Source organism: Saccostrea cucullata, unplaced genomic scaffold (genome assembly GCF_032062105.1).
Source record: "Saccostrea cucullata isolate Sc308-1 unplaced genomic scaffold, CSIRO_AGI_Scuc_v1 ctg3214, whole genome shotgun sequence".
Taxonomy (NCBI): domain Eukaryota; kingdom Metazoa; phylum Mollusca; class Bivalvia; order Ostreida; family Ostreidae; genus Saccostrea; species Saccostrea cuccullata.
The window spans coordinates 86,141-101,539 of record NW_026934170.1 but is presented as its reverse complement, the minus strand read 5'-3'; the positions used below and the strand labels follow the sequence as shown (position 1 = coordinate 101,539).

The 15,399-nt window shown below is 37.4% G+C and overlaps 1 protein-coding gene across 1 annotated transcript; it reads right to left on the bottom strand.

Moving 5' to 3' along the window:
- Positions 1-272: 272 nt before the first annotated feature.
- Positions 273-959, bottom strand: LOC134240070 (uncharacterized). The gene has a single exon (XM_062722180.1). It carries the CDS (start codon positions 957-959, stop codon positions 273-275), a length of 687 nt encoding a protein of 228 aa, XP_062578164.1.
- Positions 960-15,399: the final 14,440 nt, after the last annotated feature.

Here is a 15,399-nt window from a genome sequence, read left to right as displayed (position 1 = left end):
GACTGCAGAGTCTCGATATATATACCCTATCAAAGTCACGTGATGTTAACGATGACTAATTGAGAACTCTGCATGGTCGTACCTTAAAATTCCGGAATTGTCACACTACCCATGCCTCCGATGACATGCGCCCCGCATGTACAACTTAAATAAACTGATAATTGTATAATTTAGAGAAATCTTTAATAAACAAACGTCATTTACAAAGAATTCCTTTCTTCTGTAATCTATAAACATATATACAACTATGTACAACTATGTGCACCAAAAAGTCAGCGAAGTTCAGTCTTCTCCTCAACTACTTCTTCAATGTCAATGTCACCCTCACGAAATCTTTTGACCCGCTTGGTAGACCTCATGATGGTCTTCTCACCCGCCTCAGTCTGGGTTCCAATGTCCACCATGAATCTCTTCCTCTTACAACTCTCACATTTGGATTCTTGAGTACCTTCAACTTCTGGTTTACTAGTGGATTGAGGAATCTTCGTTTTTGGAATGTGGGGTTTGGTGGGTGCTGTTTGTTTCCTTACGACTCTACCCTCCAACAGCTTATCGTTAATGGCTTTTTCCTCTTTCTGTGATGGGGAATCTTTTGCCTCTTCTTCATTATCACTACTATCAGTAGACAGAGTGCCAATAACGTCCCCATAGTCTTGCTTAAGCCACTCTTTCCCTGATTCCTCTTCGTCTTTTTCAACACTTTCATTACAAGTTGCCTCTCTTCTCTCATCGGGCCTACCATCAAGCTTGATGGGCTCCTCAATCAGGCCAAGGTGGGCTCTTTTCTCATGTCTCTTGACATTTATCTCCTTATTGCTTGAGTAACTGCAAAAGGTGCAGTTAAATGTTCTCATAGCGCACTGTACAACATGGCTTTTGTAGTCCTCTTCCGTTCTTGCCATGTAGGTGCACATGGGGCATTTACGACATTTCCCTGGAGTAACTTTTGTCTTTGCCATCTACAAACATATAAAAAAAAATATGCATTACAGGTTAATAATATCTGTTATGAACTGTAAGCATAGTATCATTACATATCAGTCTCGTAATCATGTAACCAGATTGGTGGTCTACGAGCTCTACCTGGACGATTATTGCTTGCTGGATTAATAGCGGAGGGGATATCATCAAAACTTGCATGATGATCTGAGTCACAGTTTTCTTGACCATCATAATCACCCCTTAAGTCATCAGTTTCAACATTTACTATGTTATCATTTTCACCTGATAGAACTTGCATACGCTTTTTGCGCATTCTATCTACATGAATGACTTGGTCTGAACCCCTTGGTCCACAATTTACAAGGTATGTCAAATCTGACATCTTTTTCTTAACCTTGTAAGGACCCTGCCAGAAACTGGTTAACTTGGGCGATGTTCCAGGTTTTCTTCTTGGGAAATAAACATACACCTCATCGTTGGGTTCAAACTTTTTCCACATCAACTTGCGGTCATGATAGTGCTTTTGTCTCACCATTGACTGATTCAGTTTGGTCCTAACAAAGGAGTGAGCCTTCTCCAGACGTTCCTGCAACTCCCATACCCATTTATTGCTTGGCGTGTCTTTTATTTGAGGTGGCATCTCATATTGGAGATCCAATGCTGTACCAACCTCCCTTCCAAACATCATCATGTTCGGTGTCATACCAGTAGTTTCGTGTACTGAACTGCGGTAGGCCATCATAATGAAAGGTAAGTGCACATCCCAGTCATTATGATGATCATTTACAAACGCACTGAGCATTGTTGTGAGCGTTCTGTTAAAACGCTCAACCATCCCGTCTGACTGGGGATGGTACGGGGTGGTATGCGTTTTCTGGATGTCCAGTAATTTACACATTTCCTTGAAGAGAGTACTTTCATATTGTGGTCCTTGGTCTGAATGAACCACAGCTGGTACTCCAAATCTTGTGATAACCTCCTCAACAATCTTTGCTGCTACTGTAGACGCTTCCATATTAGGTATTGCAAAACATTCAGTCCACTTTGTGAAGTAGTCTGAAAATACTAGGATATATCGATTACCATTGGCAGTCACAGGGAGCTCTCCAAGAAGGTCAGAGGCTATTCTTTCGAATGGATAGCCAGAATACACCAACTTCATTGGAGCCTTGTTGCTTGGGATTGGTGCTTTCCGTCTAGTACATACTTCACAACCAGCAATGTAGGAATGTACGTCTCTTTGCAGACCAGGCCAATAATAAGACTGTCGAATTCGGGCAAGTGTTTTGTGAATACCAAGATGGCCTGCAGATCTACAGTCATGGTAGTGCTTTAACACGGTTCTCCTTTCACTACTGGGAACAATGGCTTGTAGGATATCTTGCATCGTAGTCAAATCCGTCCATTTCCTGCAGAGAACTTCATCATTTATGACAAGCCTGTCCCACTGGGAACAAAGAGACTTCACAGTGACCGACTCTGATGACACGACATCTTTGCTTGGCCTATTTTTGAGTGATAACCAAGCTTTTACTTTTGATATGTCTTTGTCATCATCCTGTAGACATTTTAAAGGCTTCTGCTGAAACAACTGTTCATCCACTTTGGCACTACAGATACTCATGTGGTCAGTAACACAATGCTCAGCCTTACATTGTTTACAAGGTGCTCGACTAAGGCTGTCCGCATTGCCATGCAATCTTCCCGGTCGATGTTCAATGGTAAAGTCATATGTAGACAGAACATCCATCCATCGGGCAAGCTGTCCCTCAGGATCTTTAAAGTTTATTAGCCACCTCAGTGAGCTATGATCTGTACGTAAAGTAAATTGACGACCATACAAGTAATGCCGGAAGTATTTCACAAAATGAACGGCTGCCAATAATTCTTTCCTGGTAACACAATATTTCTTTTCAGATTTTGTCAGACTCCTGCTTGCAAAAGCAATAGGCCGCTCAATGCCGTCTTGTATCTGAGACAACACTGCACCGATAGCAAAACTGCTGGCATCAGTGTCCAAAATAAACCTTTCACTGAAATCTGGATGGGCCAGGACTGGTGATGTTGACAATTCTTTGCGAAGTAGATCAAATGCTTCCTGGCATTTGTCACTCCAAATAAAATGTGCTCCTTTCTTTGTTAGGTCATGAAGTGGCTTAGCTATTGTTGCAAAGTTTGCTACAAAACGTCTGTAGTAGCTACAGAACCCGAGGAATGACCTGAGCTCTGATACATTGGAGGGAACTTCCCATTCTTGCACAACCTTTATTTTAGTTGGACTTGTTGATATCCCCTTTTGAGACACAATATGTCCCAAATATTCAACCTCTGACGCAAACAATGTGCATTTTCTGGCTTTCAACTTAAGGCCAGCTGCTACTAAACGGTCGAACACTTGAGTTAGATTTTTGATCATATCATCTACAGTTTCGCCGACTACAATGATATCATCCAGGTATACAAGGCAAATTTGCCATTGCAGACCTCTCAAGACCGTTTCCATTAATCGCTCAAAAGTCGCCGGGGCGTTGCAAAGCCCAAATGGCATGACTTTGAAGTTGTATAGACCCTTTTTGGTTGCAAACGCTGTCTTATCTCTGTCTTGGGAAGCCACTTCAACCTGCCAATACCCTGCGTTAAGATCTAATGTTGAAAAATATTTCTTCCCTGATAACTGATCCAGGGAGTCGTCGATTCTTGGGAGTGGGTATGCATCTTTAATGGTTACATTATTTAACTTCCTATAGTCGACGCAAAACCTTGTGCTCCCATCCTTCTTCTTTACTAGCACGACTGGGGATGACCATGGACTTGTACATTCCTCAATTATTTCCCTTTTCAGCATATCATCAACGTGGCGGTCCGTTTCCTCTTGCATATGAACGGGCATGCGCCTTGGAGGCTGTTTAATTGGTGTGGCTGTTCCAGTATTAATGGTATGCTCGGTAACTTTTGTTTGACCTAAATCAGCATCTGAGGCCGCAAACAGGTGTGAATACTTCAAAAGCATGTTTTTAACAGCCTTGGCATTATCTGCTGTCAATCCTGTAACTGACCTTGCGTATAAATCCTTAAGATGGTCAGGCAATTTTCTCTTATTGTCTTGTAAGTAACTGGTCTTGTCATAGACGTTGTCAATGTCAGACAAAGTAGCTACAAAAGTTCCTTTATATAAGGTTTGTGTTTCTGCAGAAGGATTCATCAATCTAACGGGGGCTACTTTATTACCTTCTACTAAAGTTCTGGCCACTAAACCTCTATCAGATTCCAAGAAACGATCAGACGACTCTACGATACCAAATTGGGGTACCTTTTCAAAGACAGGGGGTATGACATTGCCAATGGTAATAATTTCACTGTAAGGTGGAACATTGACATTCCCAGCCAAGGTTATCCTACAGCAACCTATCTTGCCCTCAAAAACAAGTTTTACACGCTTGCCCTTAATAATCATACAAGAGTTTGTCAAATCAATCAAGCAATCATTGTTCGTCATAAAATCAAGTCCAAGTATGCCATCAACACCAGTGTCTGCTACAGCAAATGTTTGGCTATACATTGAGTCCGCTATTGTAAAAGAAATTGAAAGAGACCCTTCCACTTTCATGGCAGTACAATCAGCCATTAGGATGGGCTTGCTCACCTCATTAAGTCTTGGGTGCGGATTCTTAAGAACAGAATGTAGTATGTCTGGTGAAATAATACTGAGGGTCGCACCAGTATCTACAAGTAGTTTAACCCTATAGCCATCAATAACTGCTTCGATAAAAATCCCAGCTTCCCCAGCTTTTCGACTAATGCCTGTCTTGTTGGCTGTGCTATCCTTTTGCTTAGCATTCTGATGTTCACTTCTTAAAGGCGCTGGCCTTTGGCTTTTGCTGGCATTTGTCATGCCTTGTATCGCATTTTTATACTTGAAACAGTTCTTCTTCACATGGCCTTTCTTTTTGCAGTAATGACAGGTCACACCAGGAGAGGATGGCTGTGTAGAGTTTTGCTTCTCCATTCTCATCTTCATAGATTGCATTTCCTTTTTGATATCCTGGACTGCTTTCAGTAGGGAGGTAATTGTATCTCCTTGGTCTGTCTTTTCCTCTGGCTTCATCTCCCTCAAATATCCTTTGCTCTCTGTCAAACGTCGTTCAGCTGAATTGAATGCATCTAATTCAACGGCATGCCTGATTGCGTCATTCAAGTCCACTGGCCGGGCTTGTTTAATGCGCAGTCGCATGTCGCTTTCCCTTAAGGCATCAATGAACTGTTCTTTCGCCAGGGTTTCTCTCACTTCCACAGGAGCTGTTGGGTAGGCCAGGTTTGCCAGACGACGCATGTCCTGTCCAAGCTCTGGTAATGACTCTGTAGCCTTTTGCCTTCTTTCCCTCAACTGAGCCCTATATAATTCAGTCTGATTGGACGGTAAAAATCTCTCTTCAAGTGCCTTACTTAAAAGTCTGTAGTTACATCTGTCTACAGCCGGCAGATTTCCAAGGACACTCTGTGCTTGACCTCTTAGGGCAACGGCTAAATACATCCCCCTCTCAGCCAAAGTCCATCCGTTTAGTTCTGCACAAACATCGAAGTGAGACTTAAAATCAGCCCATGACGAACTTCCATCAAATTTATCTGGTTTCACCATGGCGTTTTTCCGTTTGTCAGCCTGTGTGATATTCTCAGGACGGCGGGTTGTAATGTTTGCCTCATTCAACAATGGGAAGTCATGCCTGGATGTATAAGCATGGTATGGTGTACTCGTAACGGAAAACCTATCTGGCTCGCCACCATCATCTCTTCTCATTTCGCTAAGGTTGTCAGGCCTAGTATACATACTTGGTAGGGTGGTCGTCCTATTCGTTTTAGGTCTTACACCCTCACCTAAATCTATGGTAGTCCGCCTACTTTCAGGTAATCCTGAATCTCTGGCGGCCGTCTTTGCTCGTTCTTTATTTATACTGGCCTGAAGCTTGCTTAGCTCCTGCTCTAAGGCAGTCATTTCATCATCCATAATGTCACTCTCAGACATATCGAAAAATTGCAAAATAAACTTTAACTGAACTACAATTAACCTGGACAAAAACTACATAATAATAAACTTTAATGATTTAATGCAACCCCAAATCCCGACGCTGCCACCAAATTTTTGTAACGTATTTACAATTAATCAATGGGATCGTACCTGGTTATTTCCAGGGTTTGGGGTGTAAAACATAAACTGATTTAAAATTGATTGGTATGATTAAAAAGGACTGCCGAAATATACAAATACGTCCTAACCTTATCTAGGTTAACAATAATCAAATGGTGAATCAATACAATCAATCAGAGGCAAGCAACAATAAATTATCTGGTAGACCTATTAATAATAATACTAAAATGCAAGGCCAGTCGCCCTTGGACTACCGCATATACTGTAGGATGCCTTATTCAGGACGGACAGTATATGTGATAGCCCTTCAACCACTACACTCACTGTAGGATGCCTTATTCAGGACGGACAATGAGTATAGCGGCCTGGACGGACTGGTCAGCGAATGCAGACGAACTTTATGGCTAGCCTCTTTGCTTGAGGTTAACCAAGTTTGTGGCAGGCCTTATAGCAGGTTTGGCAAACCTCAAATGGCCTTCCAAATTCACTCTCTAAACTGCATTAACAGGCGAGGAATTAATAACAATGCTTTATGCATATGACACTTACACTCGTCTTCTCTCTTTGGCCGGCGCATCAACAATGACACAGACGACTGCAGAGTCTCGATATATATACCCTATCAAAGTCACGTGATGTTAACGATGACTAATTGAGAACTCTGCATGGTCGTACCTTAAAATTCCGGAATTGTCACAATTGCATACATAATAACACTTTACTTTTAATCAAATACCAGGTAAAATAATACATGTAAAACTAAGTGAACTCTCTTGAAGCATTTTGAAATTGAAAAAAGTTAATACAGAGTATATAATCTTGTTACATTTTTAAGTTTTTTTTTTTTGGGGGGGGGGGGTGGGTGATTGAAATAGCACAGAATATAACTTAATGATTAAAACAATACATACTACATGTATATGAAAATTTTATATGTGATCACAGAATAAAATTAAAGCCAAAAGAAATTGTGACACATTTTCGGGCGTTTTTTGTGTTTTAGTCTAACCCGACCTAATTTCACATTATGACCAACGATCAGGAACTGCACTGGCCTATTTCTACTGTTTTAATACACATGCTCCTAGTATAGCACGAAGTTGTTAAAAATGGCATGAAACTTATTAAAAAATAATAAAAGCATCACTGTATCAAGTGAAAACATGGATGGCCATTTACTTGTAATATGTATCTTGAACTTAACATTCATCATTGTGACATCGACCGTGTAGATTCCATGTGAGATTTTGAGAACCACAGTAAACATGGCATACACCCTGTAGAAATGTTTAATATATTTTCTTTCTAAATAATTTTATTCAAAAGTCTTTATTAATTATTATTTTTTAAGTAAGGTATTTAAAATTGTGAACAGTGAATGATAAGATTCCTCTCTCTCTCTCTCTCTCTCTATCTCTCTTCGAAAGCTGACGAAGTATTCATTTAACTAGATTTCAAAGGCCTGGGGAAGTTACAAGTATTATTCCAGCAGTTTCTACAATGAAGGATGTTTTTTTTTTATATAATTTTATAAATATCGTGAAATACCGGTATCTGGCTTTCATATCGCGATATATTATCGTGGTGGATAATACCGCAATATACCGATATACCGGTAATATTGCACAGCCCTAGACCAAACATTGGGATTCTATAGATTATGAAATGTAGAACGTTTACCAAGGAATAGAATGTATAGACACATTTAAAAAATCTAGTGTCAAAACTCTAGATCTTTAAACAAAATCAACAGAGAATTTTTATGATATATGGCCAGTAAGATTTATAATACACAACGTACGTAATTTCTATCTTTTACTTTTGGTGTTAAACAATTAAATGGGATCGGGGTACAATTCGACCAAGGAAGACTAAGAAAATATTCAATTTGGATTAAAATTCTATTTCAACGATTATTTTCAATAAACCTCACTTTTATTTAAATGCACATTATCTTTTTATTATTAAATGGAAATATTATCACCTGTATATTTACAAATTATTTAAATTTTTTTGTACACTGTTTTTTTTTTTTTTTTAGACAAGCTTTGTATCACTGAATAAAATGTCTTAAAATAATAAAAATTAAAGTATCAATAAAGATTCTAGTATATTTTAACACGTTTACAGTAATTATAAACTATTGTTATACAGTGTATTGAAACGGAATTTGGTTTCGTGATTTAGTTTCGTTTTAAAGTTAGACCTACGTTTTTATATAAATTCTTAAACGCTAAAAAATATTAATTCTCAGGTCATACAAGTAGTATGAAACTGTGTACGGGGCTGCACTGAGGTAATACATGTTGTGTTACGGGAACTCAGGGGACCTCTCTGGTGACGGAGTGGATAAACATTAGTTTGTTTCTTCTCTTGCATACGTTTGTAAGACCTGAATAAGGCAGACGGATGCAGGGGATAAACGGCTAAGTGTTCCACAGTACAACAATGCACGTAAGACCTGAATAAGGCAGTCACTTGGTTGTAGAGAGAGGTGGCATACCACAGATAGAAGTGGGGGAAGTGCCAAGATGCAGCAGTACTTGTGAAGTGGCAGGACCGAAGTAATTCATTGCGGGAGACACCCGTCGACCACAGTTAGTGGTTGTCCAATCAAGAAGAAAGCCATTGTATTTGTATATATTTGATTATAATCGCATTGGTCAACAAAAATCTGAGTTAACAGGTTAACGAACCTAAGTGTAACGCCTCGGTGATGCAAGACATATCACCAAACACCAAGCTCGGCCGCGTTGCACGTTACATTATTTGGTGGTAAGCGTGGGGATTTTGTTGACCATGGATTCACATAAGAAAGTGTCAGAAACTATCGAGCGGATGGAGAAGATCTTGGAAAGGATGAGAACGCCAACCAGCAACGATGGTCAGACAAATGCGGCAAGCCAAGAGTCTGGATATGCGACACACAGTACTGATTATCAACCGGCCTGTATGTCAGGAGATGTGTCATTTGACGAGTACGGCGCACGGCCTAAAGTTAGATTTCCAGAAGAAGGCAAACCAAGCTTTACACCACATGCTGGGGTTGACGACATTGTGACGGGCCATCTATTTGACACGCCAAAACCATGGGGGCAGTCAATGGGGACAGACAATGCCAAGACAGGCCATATAATCAAGCCAGCCACGTATGACGGAACCAGTTCCTGGCTTGACTACAAATCACATTTTGAGGCTTGTGCTGTTGTAAACGGCTGGACAGAAGATAAGAAGGGTCTTTACCTGGCTGTATCACTGCGTGGAAAAGCACAGTCAGTGTTAGGTGACTTACCAAGTGATACTGGTCAGCATTATAAGACACTGGTCAGATCCCTTGAGGAGAGGTTCTCCCCTCTTAACCAAACAGATCTGTATCGTGTTAAGCTAAAGAAAGATGGCAAAGCGCATCTGAGTCTATACCAGAGTTAGGTCAGGTTATTAGACGATTAACAATTTGGCCTACGCATCAGCACCTGGTGATGTGCGAGAAACTCTGACCAAAGATGCATTCATCGATGCCTAGGGAGATGTCACAAATTGTCAGGCAATGCAAAGAATTGTATATAGATGTAAAAAAAATTGTAAATAGTTAATCATATGCTGGACACATATAATCTTAAGGGGAGGGTAATGAAACGGAATTTGGTTTCGTGATTTAGTTTCGTTTTAAAGTTAGACTTAAGTTTTTATATGAATTCTTAAACGCTTAAAAATATTAATTCTCAGGTCATACAAGTAGTATGAAACTGCCTATGTACGGGGCTGCACTGAGGTAATACATGTTGTGTTACGGGAACTCAGGGGACCTCTCTTGTGACGGAGTGGATAAACATTAGTTTGTTTCTTCTCTTGCATACGTTTGTAAGACCTGAATAAGGCAGACGGATGCAGGGGATAAACGGCTAAGTGTTCCACCGTACAACAATGCACGTAAGACCTGAATAAGGCAGTCACTTGGTTGTAGAGAGAGGTGGCATACCACAGATAGAAGTGGGGGAAGTGCCAAGATGCAGCAGTACTTGTGAAGTGGCAGGACCGAAGTAATTCATTGCGGGAGACACCCGTCGACCACAGTTAGTGGTTGTCCAATCTAGAAGAGAGCCATTGTATTTGTATATATTTGATTATGATTTTATTTGGTCAACAAAAACCTGAGTTAACAGGTCAACGAACCTAAGTGTAACGCCTCGGTGATACAAGACATATCACCAAACAACAAGCTCGGCCGCGTTGCACGTTACAGTATATACTATAATAGATTTTATTTTAGGGAATGTTAAAGCATGTTATTCGGCAGTTTCAATGAAACCAAGACAGTAACATCTATGTCTTTTACTTTATGTTGCAGACGTTTTCCAGAGAAATTGTTGTAATGCATTTCTCTGTTTTACAGATACGCCATTCATAAAACTGGTAAGTAATTATGGGGGACTTTTGTCGAAAAAATCTTTTACTGTTAATTTAATTTTCTAAATTTTATTGAAAGGACGATTGAACCTTTTTCCCCCAATGTTTTGAAGAAAGGTCAAATTATCGTATGTTCAAGAATTTTGCTTTCTTGTGAAAGTAGATGGAATATATCTCACCTTTACTGCAATTTAAGGGTTTTCTAGTGAACTTTTTTTTTCTTTTTTTTTCTTTTTTTTTTTTTTTTTTTGCAGAACAAGGATTTTGTCAGGTTTGAATGGTAATCTGCCTTCTCAAAAAACAATACAAAATGCAATTCATTATTTTCTTAAGCAGTAAAAGCTTTTTTCTCTTACCGGAAAATGCTGTAATCCATACAATCCAAAATAAAAGTGTTTTCAAAACCAGTGCCATTGTCTTTGCCATCGTCCTTGTTCTTTTATTTTTAAAGTTTTTAAAATCATTTCCTTATAGTAGTCATTGCTTGAGCATGTGAAACCTCTGAACGAATAGAGATTACGAGGATTGCTTTATCAAATTTTATCTATGCATATGCATTTAAAGTAGTTGAGCATTTTTTGAAAACACCTGCATTCCCAAAATTTAAAAGGTGAATACAATATCAGTAAATACGCATATCTTCTTCTTAAAGGAGGTCTAAAAAGTTGAGAAAAATGTGACAGCTGTTATAATTTCCTTAATAAATGTTATCATAAGATAACATTAAGGTGCATATACAACAAGCCTTGTTTTAAATTTTGACCATATTCCCCATTTTCAAAAGTGAGTTATCTCCCCTCAAAATCGGAACTCTTCTACACTAGCACAACTTCCGCGGACTACACGTTACGATAATCCAACGAAATAGTGATCAACTTACACGCTGCATTAAAAATTTTAAAAGAAGGGAACGGTTTGCAATTTTTTTTTTAGATAATAAGCGATTTTATAAAGGGTCTGTTGCCCCTTCTTTCTAGAAAGCTATACGAATTAGCCAGGCACGTATCATCGTCTTTAAAAGTGGGGGGGGGGGGGGCAGCCAAAGAAATATGTTTTTTCTTACCTGGAAAAGTTGACAAGCAAAGAAAAACCTTGCCCAAAGTCGAAAAGCTACTTATTTCAGTACCAGTTCCTTGGCATACAATACTACATTTCCCTTATATAACTTTACCGTAGTATAAACTGTGTGTGTGTTGGGGGGGGGGGGGGGGCAACCGGTCTTTCAATTAACATTTTCAATAGAAAAAGTAAAACATGAATAACACTTGAGAAAAGAATGTTTTCCGTTAATTAACAAGAAATACGCTAGGAAATTATTGTATCTATTTCGTGTTTCTGCTGTCGATTCTCTGATCTAAAACAAAATGTGTATTTTCCTCGGGAATATGCATGTACGTATGCTTAGATCCTGCACTAAAACTTTGATTAAATGCAGCTCAGACTTTATACGACATATGTAACACGAATTCAGGTCGATGCTATTTTAATTAGTCTTTCTTCGTTACATGAGCACATGAGATTAAATTATTCATTTAGAATTCCATTCAAAGTTTTTAATACTATGCATGCAGTGAATCAATTATTTTACAAATAAAAAATTCTGAAAACACGGTTAATTCAAATGAAATACACCAAATGTGTTCTTGTAAGTAAAAGTTCTATTTTATGACATACAATCGAACAAAAATATTTTTTTTCGGAGAGCTACAGTTCTGCAGCTAGCAAGACATAAGCAGGTCTCCAAGGTATATTTTGATTTAAAAATATTAAAAAATATATATCATGTTTTTTTTAATAAAAGAAATAAGTTAATTACATCAAATGACACCCATTTCTATCAAATTTGTTTAAAATACATATGTGTGTGTACATGTACAAGCATACAAACGCATTCGATAAAAAAAGTCAACTTTAAAATATTATTTTGGCTACTAATTAATTTGAAAAAAATGAACATGTATTTCCTATCATTTTTTTTCTCTTTTTTAGTTGTATGTCGTTATCAATTCTGATACCTTAAATTCGGCGGTATTACTTTTGATGCACTAAATAAATATTTACTTTAGAACAAGAACTATTTCAGTATTGATTTTTTTTTATCATTACTAAGCATGTAATTCTGTTGTCAATCATTTTAAGGGAGATAAGAGTACTAAAGTGTTACTATACACCCCCACTGTCTGTGTCCAAATAATATACATTACAGGGCATAAAGAGAAAAAAGATCTTTTATTTTAATGTTTGCTTTGTAACGAAGTAAAAAGATCATCCTGTCATTTTATTAAAGAGAACGAGAGAGAGAGAGAGAGAGAGAGAGAGAGAGAGAGAGAGAGAGAGAGAGAGAGAGATTACGAGCAGCTGAAATGCGACAACTTGGATTTAAAATGTATAGGTTAAAGTAAGACCAAGCGTCCCAAGTAAATTATATTTATGTATTCTTATGCTTATATGCAAGCTCACCGCAGCTTGTTTTTGCTAATTTTGTATAAGTCAAATAAAACACTTTCATAGAGATGAATAATGTCATTTATTAAAATGATGGTATAAATGTGAACAATTTAACAAACAAGAAGGGGATCAGATTCACAAGCTTTGATTAGCAGTTACGTAAAATATGATAATGTCTGATCCCCCAAAACTGACTAGAAAAAAGTATCTGTAAGACAAGACAATGAAAACATCATATGAAAAAGTTAATAAAAAGATGGCACATAAAAACAAAATAGGCCTAGCCCAAGGATAATAGTGAAACAAAATACATAAAAACAGTATAAACAAATCGAGTCAGAACTAATGAAATATATGATTTTGCATGACACACTAATACCTATTTTAAGGGGTAGGAATGCAGGGGTAGAGGAGGGTCTTCAAAATAGACGTGCCTCTAATTTTAGCGTGGTCAGCAGGCGGGTTATCACAATACAACTGAATGACTCGCTGAGCTGACCACGTGACCTTGCACCTTCTATCACACGTAATCCATCAACCAAGGCGTGGATCTAAGAATTTTTTATATTTTACCAAAATTAATCCTACCGGAAACCTCAAACTATGTTATCGCATTCAATACATAAATACAATTATTATTCTAAAAATTGTTGTTTTATGTATTCTTATGCTTATATGCAAGCTCACCGCAGCTTGTTTTTGCTAATTTTGTATAAGTCAAATAAAACACTTTCATAGAGATGAATAATGTCATTTATTAAAATGACGGTATAAATGTGAACAATTTAACAAACAAGAAGGGGATCAGATTCACAAGCTTTGATTAGCAGTTACGTAAAATATGATAATGTCTGATCCCCCAAAACTGACTAGAAAAAAGTTTCTGTAAGAGAAGACAATGAAAACATCATATGAAAAAGTTAGCAAAAAGATGGCACATAAAAACAAAATAGGCCACAAGATGTGACATGCAAGTCACATCCATGTTAGATGTGACATGCAGATCACATCCGTGCCATCCAAGGTGAGCTTGCACACAATATGAATTATTCATGGAAGCAGTTAATCACTAGCTTCTCCATACATTTTATTTTAAAGTAATGCAATGAAAAATCCTCCTATTATTATTCCATAATCACAGTTTACACGAAAATGTCATATGTAATACAAAATGAAGGAAGAACATCTTATAAAATAATATCCGAGAAATGTTAAGAAATATAGGCATTACTAAGTAATTAAAGTATGAAATAACAATAATTTCAGAATAAATGATATAACAATCACAAAGTATTGTATGAGCCAGCAAGCAAGCTAGGTTAAGAGAGGTGTATTTTAATATCCAACAGCAGTTATTCACTGACCTGTCAGTGTGCAAATGAACATGTTCCTTAAGGTACTTCATCTTGTAGGAGTAAAACAAAACAGCAGTTAATCACTGACCTGTGTTTAAACTACATTCTATTAGCTGACTATTTATCATGAGTAGAACAAAACAACAGTTAATCACTGACCTGTATTTGTACTACCTCCTAGAATCTGACTATTTTTTGTTTATAGAACAAACAGCAGTAAATCATGACCTGTATTTAAACTACATTCTAGTATCTGACTGTCTATCATGAGTGGAACAAAACAACAATTAAACACTGACCAGCATTTGAATTATCGGTACATTATAGAATCTGGTTATCCATTGGGAGTAGAACAAAACTTATATATTTGAGGTCTAGTAATTTAAGCAAACTTAAATCTTGCAATTTCTACCTACTGATGAGTGATAGTGTCCTTGAGTAGGACACAAGGTCAGTGAAAATTTTACATACTCAAACCTTGAATTATTTAATTTTCTCTATTTATACTACTTTTAACTGTTTAATTCTAATTTGTAATTTAAAGATTTGAATTAGAAATTGGACAAAATATTCAACAATCCCAATAATACCTGCAAAACAACTGTTCCTCTTAGAACTGTAGAACCAAGAATGTGGTATACATTAATTCCATGAATTATTTCCTTTTAATGGAGGAACATATCATGCGGCTATACCAGACAGTATGAATAAGTTTTACAAGGTGAAGGTTAATATTATTATGATCTAAAGCAAATCGTGAATATAATGTGAACTTCCTAGATTTTACTGAATTTTGTAAATAGCATCTACTTGAAAGTTTAAATATGAGTATAAGCTAATATCCCAAAAATAAGATTGCATGGAAAGTGGCCTTAATGTTAAACAAGAGAATTTAAAGGTGTTTACTAAAGGCATAGTACAAATGTAATGCATTGAAGGGGTATAATTATCCTATACCAAACCTTATTTAAGCCATCGATAAAGTATTTTCTTGCAAGATACATAACCCGAGATTTTATTTATAAGCATACCTTGTTTAAGGACAAATCCCTCCCTATAGATTATGTTTATTAATAAAGACACATTCTTTAATTTGTTTTATTA

Coding starts and splice junctions, on each gene's coding strand:
- LOC134240070 (XM_062722180.1), bottom strand. CDS start 959: ATGGCAAAGACAAAAGTTACTCCAGGGAAATGTCGTAAATGCCCCATG.